Below are 21,755 nucleotides of genomic sequence, written 5' to 3' on the forward strand. Positions count from 1 at the left end.
GACAATTTTTGAATGCTGGAAATGCTAAAGGTCATAGTGAGCTGTAATTCTTCTCAGAATAAGTGGTGAAGCTATGGTGCTGAATTTTCATTGGAAGGGAAAAAAAGTACATACTCAAAAAAAAAATTATGATGAACAAAATAAGCCAGAAATTCTGACAGCTTGAGACTAAAAGCACCTGAAGAGAATGATTGGTCTAGCAATAATGTGGTAATGAATTTAGCTTGATGATTCACCTGTGTACTTGTGGTGTTAACAGGACTTCTACATGGCTGATCTGCTGTTTTGGGACTGAGACATAATACGTTTCATCTTTTCCTCAGTTGAACGTGACATTGGTCTCAATTGTAAACTTTTTTTATTATCCTTTCATAACATCCCAAGAGAAGAACTTAACCAGTTTTTGAATATATATTATGCATATGTTTGAATGATCAGAAGTGATCTAGTTGTCTCAGCTTAGAGAATTAACACTTCTCAGCAAATTGCAGTGTCTACAACTGTGGCTCACTTCAAACGCAGACTTTTTACATGCTTCCACAGTTTTTAGCATGTTCTTTCTTTTATCTTGTACAAAACAAATTGAAATCTCTTTACCTTGATTTCAGATTATGCTGATGGGACAGTGAACTACAGATAGAAAATACTCTTTTTTTCTTAATGAACAATTGAAAATCTAACATCCAACTTTCTCATAGTGCTAAACAGAAAAATTAAGAAAATTTTATCAGTCACTGTTGTTATGTTTCTTAACCACTTATTTGATTTACCAATAATCCATGTTAAATCTCATGGCTTATCTCATCATTTAATCATTTCTGTCTTTGAGAAATTCAATTTACTACTAACTCCAATAAGAAAGTAATTTGTCCTAATTTCTCAGAGCAATAAACACTGCTGCAGAACAAAGTATAGATAAATAGAATAGAGATTATATGGACAATAAAAATAGCTAAAAATAAATTCTTGATTTTAGTATTATAAAAATGAGTTTCAAAATGAAAATGGAAAAATGAAATAATTCATCAAACTGACAGATTTCAAAACCAGCCAGGTTTCAGCACAATTACATAGTCGAGTCCCAGTTAAATGTGACTTGATTTAAATTCAGACAATTATAGATTGCATGAACAGTTTTCTGGTTGAGCTTGGGAGCTGACCTCATCTGAATACCTCCAAGGTAAAGAATAAAGTCAAACTAAGCTTTCATTAATTAAAATGTTTGTTAAAAGTGGTTAAAGCAAACAGAAAATAACAGAACGTTTTAAAACAAGGGAGTAAAAGAGAACACCAGCATGCTGGAGGAAAAAGTTGCTGAATTTTACTTATCAAAGAAACAAATTGAAATGAACACATTGATTTGAATATTCTTAATGCTGTGTTGATTTCCTACTGAAACTTACTGATCAACTTACAGATCCCAGTCATTAAGCTCTCAACTCCTTCATTCTGGGGCATGTGCCTGAGAGAGATGACTTATGGGAAAAAAGATTTATGTTGATTTCTCCTTGTGTAAAGCATTTTCTTAAACTGACCATCTTGCCTATCACACTAATATTGACCAACAGAAACTACAAGGCAGCCTTCCACTGGTAAAAACAAGTGGGCATAGAACCAAAACAGCAGTCTTTGATAGAGAACCTTGCTTCCTCCAGATGCTTATGTGATTCAGTGCAAAATTTGTTTTCCACCAATAGCAGCAACATGTTAATCTATGCAAAGTTATGCATTTTCATTTTAGCATCAAAATCCTTAAATGACTATACTCACAATTAACATCTTTGTTTGCTCATGATAAGAGTCTGCTGCTTTCAGATCTGCTAGATCTGGATTTGATTTGGTCTCCAGTAATTACCAAGAAGATGTTGCTATAGCTGCACTAATGAAAGGGGCAATCATCTTTCCTTGAAGACAGTGTAAGCAAGTATAAATAATTAAAAAAAAAATCACACAGAATCACAGAATTGCAAGGGTTGCAGGGGAGCTCAAGGGATTGACATTAGTAGTTTAAATGAGATATCACCTGAACAGTGAAAAGAAGATTTTATCCCCTTTAAGTCAATTGATAAACATCAACCTGGCAACACTCTACTCACCTTTTAGCTTGAGCTGATATAAGTTTTTGAAAGATATTTAAAGTATTGTTTATTTTATAGAATTACCTTCTTCATCATAATTTGAGCCGAATTGTTTCTTATTTGTTCCTGTTGCTATACTTAACAGTGACATTCTATTTCCATAGTTATTCTGACTACTGTTATGGCAGTAACAGACACATAGTTGAAGGTGTTGAAGCCAAGAACACAGGGAAGTTTTTATTTAAATTAAATAAAAAAAATCGTATTAAGTTTCAGTTAACTTTTTCAACTCCAGTTCATTGAATTTAGATTTAAATGCAACTCTCTTATGACAAAAGACTGTAAAAATAATTAGCACATTGCTGTGTTTATGTTTAAATGACTCTGTATCAATTCTGTTAAGGATGCTACTGGATTTTTTTTAATCACCAAACTTACCAATGAATCAGAGATTTGAAGGTCGTGCTGTGTTCAGTCTCATACAACACCAACAATAATGACATTTCTGAGAAATCTTTCGCTCACCTTCACAGTGAATCCCTTCACACTGAATTGCTTCAATGGTTAAGGCAAACTCTGTTGTCCAACTTTTATAAAGTGAGAGTAAATCTATTCTACTGCCATGATAGAAAGACAATTTCCCCAACAAACTTATACTACATCTGTAAAATAGCCTGATTACATTAGCATTACGTAACAGATGTATACCAGTATTAGTATTAAGGTGGAAAAGTTATAGGGGCTGATCCTCCTAAGGTCACCATGGGATAAGCTTTCTTCACCATAGAAGAATATGGGAATCATCTCACACACAATGATTACTAGAACAATATTATCCATATATCACTACATATTCTTTTAGTAGAATTGCTTACCTGAATAATTCAATACCCTTTTAATAGATCTTAAACTTTCTTGAAAATTCTGAGCAGTTTTTGCTGATGGCTGTGTAATGCTAACATCCTGATACTACGTTAGACAGAGATATGTTTCTTTTTGGAGTCACCAAACATTGGAACGACACTGATTGATGAATAAAATTAACAAGCTTATTTTAACGCAAATCTTTTGCAAGCTATTAAATATAATTGATATTTTAAGAGAAGAAGGCAACTGCCACAAGGCCAAATTACAGTAGTTGGAAGCACTGCTGTCACTTTTGTGATCTGATTTCTGAGTCTGTCTTAGCACTTTGCAAACTGTATTCTTTCTCTTCTCTCCTTATTTTCCAGTTAACTTTGACCATTTTCAAATATTGCGGGCTATTGGGAAAGGGAGTTTTGGAAAGGTAAGAATCAATTTATTTTTAGCAATTAAAAATTTAATACAGAATTAATTTGTGTTTTTCTCTCTTTAACCAGGGAAAAGGAATGTAAGTTTGGTAGTGTTTTTCTTTTCAAGGTCATCTGACCATGATAATGAATTTCATGATAAGCCCTTCTATTACAATATATTCACTAAAGCAAAATGAGTAAAAAGGATTTAGTAATTAAGGATTTTCAGTGGGGATTAGCAAAATTTAGAAATCAGTCCCCTAATCAAGAACATGAAAAAAAGTAGAAGCAGTGTGTGTTTCTAGACTACCTACATGAGCAATCTTGTTCTGAAATCACTAGATTCATTCAAGTACTTAAAATTATTGTAATATTTTAAAGGCACTTTATATAGATTTAGTTCACTTTGGACTTTATAAAATGTATGTAATCATGATCACTGAGCAAATGTTTGTTCAATTCAATGGCTTTTGCTGAAATAGAGAAGATTCATGTTTTATTTACACATGAGTAGATGAACTTTTTTATTATAATAATACTATAACAAGATTTTAAATTTTAATGCAGGTAAAAACAAGGCCATTCAGAAAAGTATAGTATAAAAATATTAGAAGCCATTACTCGAAGGAATATATTTTGAGGTGAAATAAGACTTCAGTTACTGATCAAGCAATAATGATCTAGATCCTGATTGAAATTATTCTTGAGTATATGCCAGCTGAGTGTCACTTCTGTATTTGAACATGAAACACATAGGATTTTGTGGCTCTTAGCCTTCCATGTGGAAAAACAACTTCCAATTTACAGTAGTCTGAAATATTTTTGAGCAAAACCACATGGTCCTTATTCACCTCAACTGTTTCTAAGAGAAGTCCTCTCTGAGGTACAAAGAAGAATATGTTTATCAAGTGCAAAATGGTGACCAAGAATCCCTTAAAAGTCAGAGCAGCTGCCGATTTGTGATCACTTATTGTCACGTTACACCACTGGAATATCAAATCAAGCCAAACAGAGGTCCATTCATGGAGTGAAGTTAGGTCCAGGATGTTTATCTAAATCACGCTGTTCATTACAAAGACCACCTGCACACCTTCTTCTCTAAAGTTTCTCCATTCACACTTTTGTTGATTCTCCTTTCTTAAAGGGGCTCTCATGCTTCCATGGCATGCAGAAATAGTAATACAAGCCTACATGCTTTCTGAAGACTTGTTTGTTGATCTATTCTTCTCTATGGTATTTAGGAAACAGTTGTGAATGTTTCTATTATATTTCTGGAAACATCAAATTTTCTAACAGGTTCATATGGCTGCAGTGTTCTTGTGAACCTCCTTTGGGAATATGTATGTTTGGGAATAGTTTCACAATGCTTAGAGAATGTTATTTTGCATATGGTCCCCTTTAAACTAAAATCCTTATTTTATAGTTGTCAATGCAACAGAACAGACTTTGGCATAACAAGCTTGTTTTTCCCAAATGAATGCAAGCTTCCAGCCAATCACCTGATTTTTCTTTCCACAGACAGGGTAAGAAATAACCCATTTAAAAATGACCTATTATACCACAGCCAAAAGCACAACATAGTAAATCAGTCACCACTTGAAGTGTCTGTGAGTCAGTCTTGCCTTTGCCATTCATTTAGAAGCCTCGTTGCTGGCAGCTATTCCAATTACTGTCTTTGTGGAAGCACCTGGCAGCAGAAAATGTCAACAAATGATGCAAGAGCTCTAATCTGTATTGAATTACTGTTTGCTGTTTGATGTCTATTGTGCTTTAGCATCATGCAACATGTAAAGCCGTTTGGTATTACACTTTTCTCAAATTGCCTTTTGCGTTTATGACTGCTCTGTAGCCTCTTTTGCCTTATGAGAACAGTAGGATTTGTAAGGCATGCTCTACTTTTTTTTTTTTTTTTTTTTTTGGTAAATTGCTATTGGTACAATTGTCTTTCAATATTTCTTAAATTACTGTGGTTGCTACAGCAACATTAGGCCTCCACAGGACATCACTGCAGGAAGCATTTGCTATTGGCAGAGTCCTCTCACAGCTCAGCTGGCTTCTGTGTACTGAGCTCCAGGTAATTCTCAGCACCTTCTCTCCTCCACTGGGAATGAATGCTTTAGCATCTACACTCTGCCTCTCCCAGCTGGCTTCAGAAAGCAGTTTCCTGTCTTCTACTTTGGAATTTTCGTATAGCAGTATTAACATCTGCTGTTACCAGAATTTGCCTCATCCATTTGGTATTAAAAGCTTTGTATCTCAATAGCTTTACTTTTATGAGAAGTGGCCACCTGTTTTAAACAACTGCACCAGAACATATCCTTCTGCTAAGGACATTTAAGTCTGTAGAGTCTTCCAACCCCATATGAGGACTGCTGAGTCACCTGAAGAAAAGACCTAGTTAGCCCTGAGAGTGCAGGTGAAGGCAATTCACCAGTGCAACCAGAAGAGGTGCAGCCTGGCTCCATCCCTCTTAGACCTCATTTAAGGGCTGACTGCCACTGAGGAAGGTTCTCTTGTTGGAGATCTTTTCTTTGGATTTCTCTTCCTGTGTGTCTAGCTCCTTGGACATGGGTGAGCATTCATTTTTTTCTTCCTTTTGTTTGCACTGGACTGTTTGTCTTTACGACTCCCTATAGCAAATTTGTAGGGAAGGTAAAGATGCATCAGTTGTGTGGAGTTGAGGATAAAAGACTCTACAGAGCTTTTATTCATACATTAGATATTGTTCAGAAGTGAATAACATAAAATCCACAAAATAAAAATTTTGAACTCTGGTCTAAATGGTAGTTTCTTTATGTCATGTCATGCCTTAGCGTATTATCTCATATTTAATCTGGCTAAATTTATCTTTTTTTGCTGTTGCCATCATTATAACCAAAATATCACAAAAACTATATACTTGAAGATCGTCCACTAGCTGCAAAATTGACTAGGAGTGAAATAAAAGAATAATAGTTTTACTTCAATAGTAGCCATACAATTGCAGGCTTACTGTCACAAAATAATTTGTATTCAGGTGCTGGTGGTTTCCAGGGATATGATGATAATATTTTTCTTTGAGTTCTTTGTTCACATGAGTGGGTATACTGAACAACCTGACCTACTTAAATTAAATTCAAGTTATGATAAGAATATACAGACTCTTTCTCCTATTTCTCTAAGATGCTTAGGCATAGGTCTTAGTTCTGATTAATCTGGTTGTACAAAACAGTGATTTTCTGTGCTGGAGTAATTGAAGTTGCTGTGGTCTTAAACAAATGGCAGTCCAGAATCACATCTGCAGTGATCAAGGATACTTTAATAAATAGTATGTAAAGAATTCAGGAATAAATTTCCTGTTATTAAAGCAATATAACACACAACTGCAGAATATTAGTGTTGCTTGGCAGCATAACCACCTACTTATTCAGATTGTGTTAATGTGGAAGGAAACTGTGCAGATGCTTGGTGCCTTCTCCAGCTGTCATACTTTGCTCAGGGAATTCTAGGAATTAATCCTTCTATTTCATGGGAATTCCCTAACAGTGTGAACTTGAACTTAGGTCATCAATTCTCCAGCCTCTTAGTGTAAATCTTTCTAGGTCTGTTTGTGGGTTGAAACAATGATCATTATTTTTTAAGAGTATGCATGTAAAACAGATGTTATTTTTCTGCTTCATAGCAGATTTGCCAGTGCACTGACATTGTGTTAGTGGGATAGTCTTAACATTTTATCTACCTTCACCTTTTGGGAAAAGCTTCTTTGAATCTACCTGTAGCTGCTCCTTCACAGCAGTGTGCACCTTCAACTGTGTTCAGTAGGAAATTCCATACAGTTTCATTCTATATAACTTCTGGTGTCCTTTCTGTGGCTTTCTCCACGGGGAATTCAGTCATCCATAACAATCTTGAGGTAAGCTATTAATTTGTAGATGAGACTGGATCTGTAGGTGATCTACTTTTTTACGTGGGGGAAGTTGAGGTGGTAGTTTAGAAGTGGACTTTCTGAAGTGTAGTTTAGCCCTACAGTAATAATCTATGGGTTTTATTCTTTTGTGTAAAGAGTTAAGAGTAAACATCTCCAAGTCACAATCCTGGCTAATTGCTTTTAATCTTGTATATTTGAAAGCAATTCAGTGTTACATTCTCCTAACATAAACAGCAAAAACACAGAATATCTGCACGCAAGACTTCTAAAGTTAAGCACAATTTAACTCCAAAGAAGATTACTGAGGATTTGTACTGCCTAGCTTTTAACTTGTCTACATCCAGCTAAGCAAGTGGAGTCACTTCAGAGAGACTTCAGAAGAAGTGATATACTAGAGGTGGTTCCTTGAATGTATTTAGCCCCGTAACTTGGGCAGAGATTGATGTTCCTGTTTTCCCCCTCTTGATTCTGAAGGTATGTGGGGCTTGAAGTATTGCCACAGGGACTGCTGAAGTAGTGATATCAATTTGAGCAGGGCACGGTCTGGTCTCCAGCAAGTGATATTCACAGGAAAATAGAAAGAGAATGTTTTATTAATGTGTGACAGGCTTCCATGCTGATATGTGTAAATAAGGCAATTCTGCTCAGGCTTCCACAATAATGAGTCATCACAGAACTTGTTTGTTGAGATGGCAGAGCACCTGTTTGTCCCCACTTTAAAATTTCTCCTTAAGAAGAAAAATAACCATGAACAAAAACATCTCCCATTAGGACTGTACATATCCAGGAGAACTGGAGGGTGTTTTCATTCTTGCAGTAGAGGAGCATTTTTTGCCCATTAACAGCAGGCTCAGAACAGCACATTAGCAGTGCTCAGAAGAACTGCTGACAGCTGTCAGTTAAAAATGACATGAAGGATCTCCACTGCTGTCACAGAAATGTCAGGCATTTTTCAAAGTAACACTGATATAGTTACAGCTTGGATTTCCTGATATTTAGCAAGAGTAGTGTTTGTGAAGTAATGGAAATACCACTGGTTTTGAAAACATATTAAAAGTCATGTATAGATACAATACTGTTAACAAATGCTTGGCTATGTGTTGAACAAGCTTCTACTATCAACATGTGTGCTATCGCTTTGAATATTTCCGGCTGTGCTGTATGCTCCTGTCTCTACTGCAAGGTGAGAGAACCAGAAACCTTCTGGAGTCACATCAGTGTTTTAAATTTGGTTCTGTTTATATTACCTATTCAGATGCTGTATGTGATCCTTGTTTGGCTCATTTGTCAGACCTGTCAGTTCTCGGCTGAGTAAAGCACCGTTCTCTCAGCAGTCTTACTGATCAAGTATTTATAACGCAGAGCTTTTTCATGTGATGGAGAAGGAAAGTTCTACAAACATCACTGTCTCAGCCAAGTTTCATATGAAAATTGTGCTGCAAATTCATGCAAGAGCATGAACTTCTTCACTTTGAGAGTCCACATAATCTTAGACTAAGTTTCAGGGATTGCCACTGCAAACTCTGCTTCCACTTTTGAAGGAACCTGTGGAAGCCTCAATAACTGCTTTCTATCCCTCCATTTCAATTCAGCTCCACCTGCTGTCTCTTCTCTAAAAAGACCAACATAATTTCCTCACTGTTCCATAGCTTGGGTTCTTCCTATATCAGTTTGATCCTTTAATTATCTTCAGGACATCACAGGTGTTCTGTCTTTCCATAACATTACAAGAAACAAAAATAACTCAAAACTCTAATATTTACCATTGTACAACATTGATGCACTTGAGATGAAACACTGCATCCATGTTTTGCCCAAGTAACAGAACATTTGATATTAAGAAAGGAAATTGGAAATTGCTTAACCTATAATTACAAAGTGTGCTTAAAAGTTTTCTATTAACTCCTATGTTTAGAATAAATTTGAGCTCACAGACACAGTTCATGGAAAAGGTATTGTAGAGAAATAAATGAAGTTCAATTTCACTGTGGCAGTTCCTTGTGGAACCACTGGAAAAAGATAGGGAAAATTAAAATATACTGATTTTTTTTTTACACTCTTGATGCCTTTCCTCTGAGATTAAAACAAGAGTGAATATGTAGTACCACTCTCTACAACCCTCATCCTAGTTCTAGTGGTTCATTATCATATTGTGCGCCTACATGACGTTTTTTTAAAACACCTCAGTCCTTCCAAATCACTTATGTGTTTGGTGTATGCGAGTTCATTAAAATGCAACTTTTTTTTGCAGTGTTCTGTAATATGATCTTTGACCGCTGATTTTAGATGCATATATGTATGCATATATTATAATATGGGAGAGTGTATTTATCTGTATGTATATAAATATACAAATAAAATAACACTGCCCACACCAAATTAATCCTTCATAATTCTTGAATAATTCTTGAACTTGAGTACAACAGAAGCAGTGATATCTAAACAAGATGTTTCCAGCATATACTATTTATATTGCTGATGGTGTAAAATTCTGACTGGGGCTGATGGCTTCATCAGTAATATGGGTGTTGCATCAAAGTAAAATCTTCAGCTGATATTCTCTTGGCTGTCAAGATACACTAGTAGTGTCATTTAAAAAAGCCCTCATTAATTACTGGGAAAAACCCTTCAGAGGAAAAGTCTGCTGAAGATGTAATTTTGCTCCATGGGTGCGTGTACGGAAGTTTTAAAGATGAGATTTATACCACGTTTGGGGATGAGATGTAGATCAAGCTACTATTTTACTATTTTTGTGTTGTCAAAAGTTGTATTTAAAATAATGGCCCTTAAGCGAGCTACTGGTGACACTCTCTAGCTTCATTCACAAGGGAGACACCATGATGACAAATGAAATGAAAAAATTCTGTGTCTTAGATAGGAGATCATTAGAACAAGATTTTCATCTCACATTTATGAAAATACTTGACTGTAGTAAAAATAAATAATAATAAGGCAAAGAAATTTACTGCTGGAGTTTAAATCAGTGTAATTGTGACTTCAAAAGTAGTATTGTATAGCTCTGAAGATAAAAATATATAATTGTACAAAAATAGTTAAAGGAGAATAATTCTGATATGATGATGAAATATTAGCTTTGTGAATGGAGGCCAGGTTTATGATGCAGTAATCACAAAATGTGTATTGACTTACGTGAATGAGGACAGTGACTGCATTTTACTGGGCAGGAGGCAGTGATTTCTGTGACTAATGAAATGGCTATGATTTAATATAATTGAGTATTTTCCCTTAGATGTACTGCATAAATACTGGAAGTTCTACTGCTTTTCTGTGTTTCTCAATATGTTAGTTTACAACGTGATTACAAAGAATCCTGTTTAGCTGCAATGTGGAATTTAGGAAAGTGATTGGTTGTGTTACCCAAATTTCCTTAGATTCTTGGAGTATTGTAAAACTTTTTTCCAAGGTTGAAATTGAATTTTGTTTTGTGTTAAACTTTATCTTTTACTTTGCTGTCAATTAGGTGTGCATTGTACAGAAGAGAGACACGAAGAAAATGTACGCCATGAAATACATGAATAAGCAGAAATGTATTGAGAGAGATGAAGTTCGAAATGTTTTCCGGGAGCTACAGATAATGCAAGGCCTGGAGCACCCCTTCCTAGTAAACCTGTGGTAAGAAACCCTTTAAAATTCTGTCAAGGATGTCTTGCTTTCTCCATACTGCTGAATTGGTTGAAGCTGGAAAATATAAAAAAATAAAAAGCTGACCTTTTACATGTATTTCTGTTTTGAGGAGACTTTTATTTTTCATGAATGTTTTAAAAATACTCTTTAATATTTAAACACATTCACCTTTTCACTTCTGGTGTAGCTTCTTTCCAGACTGTGTGCTCTTGTGTTGTTCTGTCCATCTTCACTGTTTCTTTTTGATAGTACTTGGATTAGACAGCTGTTGTAAGGTTGCAAAATATCAAAAATAAGCATTTAATAAAAAATATTTAGTCGATTCAAAAACAATTAAAGATTTGACTACTATTAAAAAATGGGTGACGGACCAAGAGAAAAGAATTTTTTTATCACCTGGATTTTCTCCTTTCTTCTCTATGATAGCTAATGAATGCCTCATTCAAAGACTAGAAAATGTTTTGAGAAAATTCTGGTCAAGTAATGACTAGTTTCAGCTACACCATCAACTTAGAATTTGATGGCTTTTATTTAGTGATATTCATAATGAGATACAGACTTTTCTTCCCTTATCTAAAATTGATCTATGTAATAAGAATAAAAAGAAGGATGTATGAATCATCATTATGTGGTTTCTCTTTTTAGTTACTGAATAGCTTGATTGTCTGGTGATGGTCACAGCACAAACTGATCTTCTGTTTTGAGGTGGTTTTTTTTCTCTTTTACTGGAGACCAATGCCTACCCTACAATATTTTACTTCTCTTTTACTACACCTTTCTCCTGGATATGTGGGAGGGAAATCTTCTGTTGTCATCCTAAAAGCTTTTGTGAATTAAAAGCTAAATTATTTTCCAGCTTGAGTAAGCATAGCTTTAGTATAATCACACCCACATGTAACAGCAAAGGATTTGATCCCAAAATTCATTTGGAAAAGGTCTAATCATTATACATATGCCTCAAGTGCTCTTCTCTTGACATGGATGAGGGTATTTGAGATAACCTGAAAATGTGCCAGAAGCTTAAAGGAAAATTGCAAACATCACAACTTGTGATTTATATTCTCCAAGGTTCCAGCAAGATTTCCTACAGGGATTTCATCACCAGAGATGTGATATCTCTGATCTTAAGAGCATGTGGAATTTTCTGTTGTGTGTTTTGTATAATCTCTTTTGAACCTATGCAGGCTTTTTTTCTTTAACAAGAAGGGACAGATTTCTACTATGTAACTAGATATTGTGCAGGAACAATCATTTAATATGGTAACAAAGGTTAATATGACTGACAAGATACTTCAGTAAACATAACAATGAAGAATATTAAATATTCATTGTGAAACAGAAAGTATGCTACATTTCATTTACCCAATTATAATCAGCTAAGGAATATTCTTTGTCTTTTTCTTTTAAGCCAGTTATTGACCCTAATCCTAGGTAATACCTTAAAAAGTGATGGGTGTAAAGATTTTCTTTTGCAAATAATTTTTCTCATCTTTCTGAGACATTGTCAGATCTCAAGACTCAAATGTTATAAAACATGTATGTATGAGAAAAGTAGAAAATGAAAGACAGCTGTAATACACAAGAATTAGAAAAATGTTTCAGGCAAAAGTAGCACTGTTCAGGCTTCACCAGTGCATGTGGAACAATATTCCTCATTTAATATCTCTAGCAATGCTTAAAGCTGATTGCTCTATCTACGAGGATGGCATGAATTTTCTTTGAGTAGGTCAGGCCTGACCATCAGATCATGTAAATAAACATGGACAGAACATTTGTCAGAGATGGGGCCTGAAATTTATCACTTGCATGACAGCATGTGGCTCACCTCAACAACAAAAGTTCCTGCCTTCTTATCTCCAACTTTATTTATCTTTTCTCATACCACAAGCTTGATAATATGCAATAACTTGAAGACTTATATCCAGATTTAAAAGTAGGGGCCACATTTGGGGGTAGTCATGTCAAGCCATACAATCCATTTGTGCAATCATAGCTTCTGTTTCTGTAGCATACACAGTTCTGAGTAGCCTGAAATGCCTATGCAGGCATCCTTTGATTTTTTTGATGTGATTTCACAAAGGTGCATCTAAGCTAGAAGGGGAAACAACATCTGGGAACATTCTCAGGCACTGCTTGATACAGCTGGACCAGCCCTGGGCATAAGCCTGTCCCATGTGAGCCAGCTGCACCCAAACAGCTTCCATTATAGCTCTAGAGCCCCTGTGTCTAAGTGATGACCCTGGTGTGGCCTGTAGAGGACTTCCAAGCAGAGGTACAAACAGTTCCCTGCCAGCCTGTCTCAGTGTTCAGAAATAATTTTCAGCGTCTTTAGTCTGCTGGTATAATCAGAGAATAGCTAAGCTGTGGAATATCCTACCCTAGTGACTTCTCTACGTTCTTCCTATAAAATGGGCAACTACATGGTCAAACCCTTTATATATGCGATATTTCTGAGACTAAGGGGCTAAGACATGTACAGCTGAGCTGTAGAAAGTTAACCAAAACCAATTTCATTGGCAATACTTAGTGTTTTCAGCCTAGAGTGTTTACATCAAACATAGAATATTCCAATTTCCAGTGATTCCAAGTCCTGACTCCAACAAAAGCTACCAAACTATGATTCACCCTCAGATATCACACCAAAGGAACATCTTGAATCCAGGCCTCCCTCAAATACCTTGTTCTTTATACCAGGCCCATAAGATGTTTCTATAATTAGCCTTTCACAATCACAAATGTGTTTAAAATAGCTTCTGATATATTTCTGCGATGTCTAAACTTGCAGACACATGTGCATATTCCCAGTTTTAAATGCTTAAGGTGTCTGAATCTTGTCTTCAAATTATGGTTTCTGTTGATGAACTTCAACTGAAGCAAAACACAAAAATCACAAATGACATATTGGTCACATCAATTTTATCAACACAAAGCTGTGTGAAGCTACTAAATATAATAAAATTATTGCATTTATTTAGTTACTGAAACTACCTTTTTTAATTTGAGTGAAAAATGATACACTATTCCAGTATTCCATAAATATACTTTGTGTTCCCAGCAGTCTCTTAGAACAACAGCATTTTTCATTGATTGTTTATGAATTAGCAGCTTGTTTAATGTATTTTCACTTGCTGTCAAGATGCAATAATAATTTGAATCAAATATGGTTACGTATTAGATGATTATCAGGAATCTATAAGATTTTCTCTTAGGAGTCAATTCCCAGCATTCTAATGGAAGAAAACAATTGAAACTTCATTTCATCTGTAATAACAGCAGTTACATTTGTCATTTTCTTTTTTCTAAGTCAGCTTATTTTCCCTGGTCATCTTATTGGTTGCACTGTAAATGTACAAAGGGGGCTGTGACAGGAGCGATGCTTGTGTAACAAACTGTAATATCAATGTAAAAAGAGACAGTCATGTCACAGTGTATGAACGTGAACAGACCTGCATCTTGTGTAAATGTTGACCATGCCATTTTTGTCTACCTTGTCTTTCTGGATTCTATCACACTCGCTAAGGGTCAGTGTTTTCATATCAGTTTTCAGGAATCCTATGTAAGATGGAGTTTTGGTGAATAACTGAGAAATCCCAACAACCTCGTAAATTTAAGTGGCATCTTCCTTCATTCATAGGGCTTCTAACTTTGATTTCTAACAGTTACTCAGAAGTAGCTATTCTGAGAAGGTAAGTACCAATCTACCACCTAAAGCTTTGTTGGAAGCTCTATTTAAGTAGATAGGCAATTACACTGTTCACCTAAATAAGGAACAACTAACATTCCTATAGAAAGTCAGAAATTCAGTTGTCAGATTTCCCATTAAGATGAGTAGTGATGCACAGCTCATTTATACTGGTGGCATATGGTTACATCAGATTTTCATTGGATATAATTCTGATTTTGGTATCTCACAAATACTTTGTGGGTTTCTGGTTAAACAGCCTTGCAGTCTATGAAAAACAAGGAATTTCGCTACCCAGGCTGAGGAGAAAATATAGCCCATGCCTCCTGCTTTCCAGATGAGCTGTCTACTCATCAATTACAAAAGTGTTAATAGCTTTTTAGATATAAATCTATCTTATTCACTCACTGTAATCTCAGCAAAAAGTAACCACCTTTCTGGACCACGCTATAAAACATTATCCCTTCTCCTTGACTCAGCTCTCCATAAATCCTCACTTAAATGAAGCAATACTTAAGCCTGGATCTAGTCTGCTATTCTTTTATCTGGAAATGATGAAAAACAAACAAACAAAGAAAAAAAAAACCCAACACATGGATTTTATCATCACAGTGCTTGCTTTTTTAAAAATCATCATTTTCTGTAAGAATCATCAGGTTTTTGGGGGGTTAAAATGGCTCTTAGTTGACTAATAAAAAATCTTTTTTTCTTTTAATTTAAAATATCAAATCCCAAATCCATATTGAAAAACATATTTGGAGGAAATTTCACTTTTGGCAACTTTTCTTGAGTTTGTAGATCTGCCACTAACAAGGATTGCTGGCTTTCTAATGGTAATATCTAGCCCTTGTAGGTATACATACTAAAATTAATATAGCATTAAATCTTCCAACAGTTCCTTGAATCAAAGAGAATACTAACCAAGCACACATCTTTCTTGGAGGAGGTGCATCATCAAAGAGAAAAGTTGACAACTAGGAAACAAATATGAAAACAAGAAAGCCCTTTAGTTATATATTAACAATGCACAAAGAAGTAATGAGATAGAAGAGGAAGAAAAGAAAAAGAGGTAATCGGTTAAATCCTTCTGTGGAGAAAGAAAAGAGGAATGAAAGTTAACCTTCTGTAGTGGGAAACTCTGTTAGCATCCATCTGAAATCCCAGCATGTAAAAGAATACAGAACAGCTAATATAAAACATGGGTAGCATTTTGAGATATCAAAAGTTCTATTTAAAAAACTTTTTGAGACTCATGGATCTTCTCTGAGCTTTATGAAATTTAACTTCACCATCTGAACTTAAAAATTTTATTATTTGGAGTATGAACTGTCTTTTATAACATCTGACATGGAAAAGAATCATTCTTCGGTAAATGCCCATAATAGCTTGGAGGATAACTGTTTTTCAGGAAGGGCTTGGGAGTGATTTATAACCTTCCATTTTAGAAATAAAGTTAAATAAATGCCTAAAGATATGTGAGACTTGTAACTAGTTTTATCACTGTTAGAGTCATTTCTGGTAATAGAGATTTCCCCTTTAAATGGAGAGCAGATCTGTTTTTTATCAGACCCTTTGTGTTTCATGAGTGTTTGAAGCATGGATGAAAGAGCTGTAAGGAATGTCAGCTTCTCACACAGTCCCACCTGGGGACTACAGAGTGCTCCTCTTTATCTGTCTTTATCTTCCCCAAATAATCTGAATATCCCTGGAGTGAGAAAAGTAACGTTCTTGAAAGAATCCATAATTTAAATATCTAACACCGTGCTTTAGGAGTGAGCCAAGATCCAAGCCATTGGGTCACATCAACCAAAGTGGTTAAGTTTCTCATTACTTTCAAATGTGAGTAGATACACTGGCTGCTCTGAGAATAATAAAACTTACCACATAAGACAGAAACTTTTGCCAAAATAAAACTGGTACTAATAATTTATTTTTTCTGACAGTGTGGGTCAGAAAAACATTTTTTGGACCATTCTTCAAAACTTTTGAAGCACTGAAATGATGTCAGTTTTAATAGCATATCTTAAAGTACTTATATCCTTTTAAACTACCATAACATTTTCAAAGGCAGCAGAGGGAGATGAATGAAGATTTACTTTTGTCAGCTTACAGATTATCTTCCTAGTATAGCCAGAACAAAATATTTGATATATTTAATTACCCAGGGAGAAGCCTTAGCTAAATTCTCAGAGTGGCTCTATATTTTGATGTATTTTTATTTCTACTCATAAGTTTATGGAAAATGCATAGATTTTGTAAGACAGAATTATAGGAGTACATTACTCCTACCAGCTAAACCAGGTTTCAAGTACTGCGAATACTGGAAAAAGGACAGGTACTATAGCAGAACATATGTGGATATCTGAATTAACTTAATATCCCAATCAATCTTCAAAACAAAGTGAGAGAAACAAAACAAAAAAAAAGGAAGTGCGTGTTAGGAGGCTGGAGGGGGGTAAGAACGCTGGAAAGAAGAAATGATCTGTTCAGTCTTAAGCGCTGGATGGCTTGTTTAATAAATAAACATACACAAAGATAACTGAAAGATAACTTCTCCTTGTGAAAATTCTCTCTCTAGAATAGGTTGAGGAGAAACAGCATCCTGGAATATACCATGAAAAAGCTTTACTCCTCCAGATAGTATCAGAATTGTACTCAAACCTACAAATTCAGGGAAGTAAGAACACCTGGTGAAACACTTTGCTATTGGGTGGAGCTGGGTTTAACCAATCACAGTGCCTGAGGTACCTACCAGAGACCTGAAGTAGCAGCTGGCTCAGTTCAGTCTTTGGTGTGTTTGCTTGGTGAATGTAGTAGATCTAATCTGGAGAGAAACTGTCTTATTATGCTCGAGAAATTTCTTTTCTGAACTCTGTTGTGACCAGCTTTCTGAACTTCAAGAGTTTTGTTACCAAGAGCTGTAAGGTAAAAATAAAAAAAAAAAAAAGTAGGGATTCCTTTTAGGGTATAATTCTTTGTTGGATGTGCTGGCTTAGCTTGATAGCCTCTGCAAGGTCCTGCTGAAACTGAAAGTCAGCATGATGATGTCTGTCTTTTAAAACTATGTTGCGTGTCTTCAAATGGTTGTGAAGAAACAGATCCTGAGAACGTTCAGCCTTCCAGTAATGAAGGTGTCTGATGTTCTTAGCTTTCTTTTGGTTATACACAACTGTCCTTTGGGGGGGGGGGGCGGGGAAGAGAGAGAAATTTCAGCTTACTACTACTTTAGCATGGATTAGGGCGTGAGCCTTTTCAGAGAAACCCCAGGTGCAGGCAGCTACCAGTAGGCAGCCTGGTGATTGTCAACCTGTGCTTGAAGCTGACTTTCTAATGGTGCTGGTACGAGGGTTTCTGTGCTGTTTGGTCACAGAGATGGAGAGCAGTCACTGAGGTGTTTATTGATGTAATGTGTTTTTCTTGCTTTCGTTGTGAATTTAGCTGAGGTCCTGAATCACTGGTTGTGTAATTCTGGGTTGTTCTAGATACCTAATGGCCTCTAAGATTCAGGTCTAGGCAAAGACAGTCAAAATCAAAGGGAAAAGGTATAATTTGAGTATGTCTTTCACTGTGCTTGTATGGGTGAACTTCCCTTGTTGTGGAGGGATCAAAGTGTGAGTGCTTTCCTCCAACAGCTAGATCAGAGTGCAGCACTGAGTGAATGTATATCTAAAATAGATAGTGATTTAGAAGTCTTAGATATCAAATAGGAAAAAAAATTATTTGCTCTTTTGAGCCTTAGAAAAGGTAACAGTTGTGTAAGAAATGCAGTTGAAGGCAATGAGGCAGCAGGAAGGCTAAGTTAATTGGAAGAAGAGGATACAGGAAAGATTTGTTATGAGTTGTAAATATTCAGGATATTATTTCTGGTTCTGGAAAGTAGATTGATTCATCATTGCCAATAGTTAACATTTGAATTCTTGTTCTGAGAGTAATAGCTGTAACGTCTTTACTGAGTGATGAATGCATGACCCAAATGTTCTTTATTTCTATGCTTATTTTAATACTCTGAGATGCTAACTGCCACTATTGGAACACTGTTTTTAGTCTGCCTATTATTAGTTTTGTTCTGGTGATGAATTTTTTCCCGTGAGAAACTGCACCCCCCTTGAAATTTCTCTTTGAAATTGTTATAATTCTTTCCTTCTAAAAGAGCTAACCTTTGACATAGTTTAATTTTTTGATTTTTTTTCCACTGGAAGTGCTGAAATAGGTATATCATCTCATATATGAATCACTACACCCTGGACATTCTAAGGAGCTTGTCCTCTGCATCAGTCTTGCTGTGACAAAGACTTCACTTACTGACCCATAATGTACTTTTCTCATGCAAAGCTTTCACTGCAGGAGGATTTCATTATAAACATTTCATGTTGCTCGGGAAAATAAGCTCTTTTAAAGATATTCTATTTTTGTCAAGTTTCTCTTATGAATTTGGCATTATTGCTTTTTCAGCCTTTGTGAAGGGAGAGCTGCTAATCTAAAGCAGACCCTCATGAACTTGGTGTTAACCTTGGCTATACCCTGTGTTTTTGGTGTTAATAGTCATAATAATCAAGACCCACCTGGACACATTCCTGTGTGACACTGCAGTGGTTTGGACTTGATCTCCAGAGGTTCTTTCCAAGACTTACGATTCTGTCTGAAGCAGAGCTCCAGTGCTGTTGGGTGGATGTTCTTGGGTGACCTTGCTGCAAAGCAGGATTCCAACATTCTCAGCATAATGAAATGGGAACACAAGCCCTGAAGACATTGCTTCAGACTCCTCAACTGCCTATTTGGGAAAGCAGTGCTTTGTTTTAATTTTCTCTGCTTATGAGGTCCTTTGCTTTGGTTCATCAAAAATTTTCCAAGTTTATTTTAGAAGCTGACTCCAGATTTTTACAAAATGAGTGGTTTTAGTTCTGTTTTATTGAACAAAAATATTTATAATATTCATAGAGCACAGAGAGAAGCTGTTGCCAAGACTTCAAAAAGTGATTAATGGTTTTCTGTTTCTAAATTAATGACATCTTTGCAATGTAAAGGTCTCATTAGAGTGACTAACTCTCATGTTTCCAGGACATACCATATAAAGGAGGATTTAGGGTTCCTGATCTCCTGATGCTGTCATCTTTTACTTTTTCACCAGGAAAGTACCATGGGCTCTGAAGAAGGTCTATTTATATTCTTCCACAAAATGGTTGTGGATATGATTAAAATGACTTCTTGTCATGTTCTCTCTAACTACCTAAGCTGGAATTTATTTAAGACACAAACAGTAAATTCTTTCTTGCAAATAGTAAGGGTAGTGAGACTGAAATCTTGATGCCTAACTGAGCAAATTGCTATTAAGGGAAGTAATTCTTTTTGACTGTAATGTATACTGCCTCTTCAACACATGAGCTGGGAGAATGTTGAAAGAATCTAAGTGTACTACATGATGTTATGATGTGGATTACCTATAACAAAAATCATAAAACCATGACAATAAGGGTTAGTGCCACAAAAATGATTAAGGGCATGGAACACCTCCCTTATGAAAGGTTGAGAGACCCAGGTCTGTTCAGCATAGAGAAAAGACTCAGAGGAGATCTGATACACATCTATAAATATCTAAGGATTGGGAGGCAAAGGGATGAGGATGCAGTGTGTGGTGATAGAACGAGGGGAAATGGCCACAAACTGAAGCACAGGAAGTTCTGCACAAAAGTGCATGGGAACTTCTCCACAGTGAGGGTGATGGAGCACTGGCACAGCTGCACAGAGTGGTGGTGGAGTCTCCTTCTCTAAAGACATTCAAGACATGCTTGGATGCCTACCTGTGCAACATGGGCTAGGTAGCTGCTTTAGCAGGGGGGGTTGGACTTGATCTCTAGAAGTCCCTTCCAACCCCTACAATTCTGTGATAAGAAAGCAAACAGATGAGATTGTTTGCATCCTTCACCATGCTCACTTAGTATGAAAGTATTTTTTTCTTTTCAATCTGTACAAAATCTGGAACTTAATCACAGAATGTAGACAGTATGGATACATAAATTGTATTCTTAATGGCCTGACTTTTCTTTGCCAACATTTGAAAATAAATCTGAAATTGGTATATTTGGTGGTAAATAATTTTAGTGAGAATTAATGTCAACATAGAACTATTAAAAAAAGAAACAACAAAACTTGGTGTGTGAAAATACCATGTAAGTCATGAAAATCAATAGTTTCCATAATGATGTCATAAAAATCCTACAAACGTTTTAACAAAATGAATGTTAACCAGACACTTAATTGTAATTTGGTGTTGCCTTTTCTGATGAGGTCAATTTTCCCAGTATATGTAGATATTATTTTTTCTGAGTATACAAAGAATACCTTCTGGTTATATTCAATAGAAAAAATATTTCCTAGCTCTAAAACACGCCGAATACTAGCTACTCCATACTAGAAAACCTCTCAGGTGCTGAGTGGGTGTGCCAGTGCCTTTATGCAACTCTGCATCTTGTGTCAGCATAAAAATCTGTCGTTAGTGGATTTCAAGTGGAGAATATACATTTTCCGTTATCCTAGTGTATGGAAACTGTTGAATCATGGCCTGAACCACTGATTAGTCACCTGAGGTGAGCACTGAGTCAGCCACAGGGGCACAGGTGAAGGTGATATACCTGTGTGATTGGAAGGGATGGAGCCTGGCTCCACCTCTCCCAAACCCCATTTAAGGGCTGACCACCACCAGGGAAGGATCCCTCCTCAGAGATCTGGCCTGCATGGAGTCAACAGCAAGCCTCTATCATCATAAAGGTGAGCCACTCTTTTGCCAGTTATCTATGTAACATCTGTATAGGCCTATTAAAATGTACCATCTTCCATACTATTTTCATTGAGTACCGTTCTTGGGGGTTATTTACCCTACACCTAGCAGGCAGTAGAGTGAGCTGGGTTTTGCATCTCAGGTATCTACAGATAGACAGACCATTTATAGACCTCCGTATTCACTGTTCTGTCTGTGGAAGCCGAAAACTCTGAGAATCAAAGAATATTCAGTGTTGGAAGGGACCCTTAATGATCACTGAGTGCAATTCTACAGCAATATTTTGGTCATTTCTGAAAAATGGTTATGTATCTTGAGCTAAACATTGAAATACTACTCTGAGCAAAATCTACTTCATTTGTAGATAAAATATTTTAGAGTACGATCATAGAAA

At 36.0% G+C, this 21,755-nt stretch overlaps 1 protein-coding gene across 1 annotated transcript in view; it reads left to right on the plus strand.

Moving 5' to 3' along the window:
- Positions 1-21,755, plus strand: part of STK32B (serine/threonine kinase 32B) — a 129,713-nt gene that overhangs the window by 21,143 nt on the left and 86,815 nt on the right. The window contains exons 2-3 of the mRNA XM_065735778.1: positions 3,311-3,366; positions 10,741-10,892. Of these exons, the coding sequence (XP_065591850.1) occupies positions 3,311-3,366; positions 10,741-10,892 (208 nt within the window). The remainder of the gene's footprint in view (positions 1-3,310; positions 3,367-10,740; positions 10,893-21,755) is intronic.

This window comes from Cyrtonyx montezumae, unplaced genomic scaffold (genome assembly GCF_038088225.1).
Source record: "Cyrtonyx montezumae isolate F1298 unplaced genomic scaffold, pur_monq_1.0 scaffold_2, whole genome shotgun sequence".
Taxonomy (NCBI): domain Eukaryota; kingdom Metazoa; phylum Chordata; class Aves; order Galliformes; family Odontophoridae; genus Cyrtonyx; species Cyrtonyx montezumae.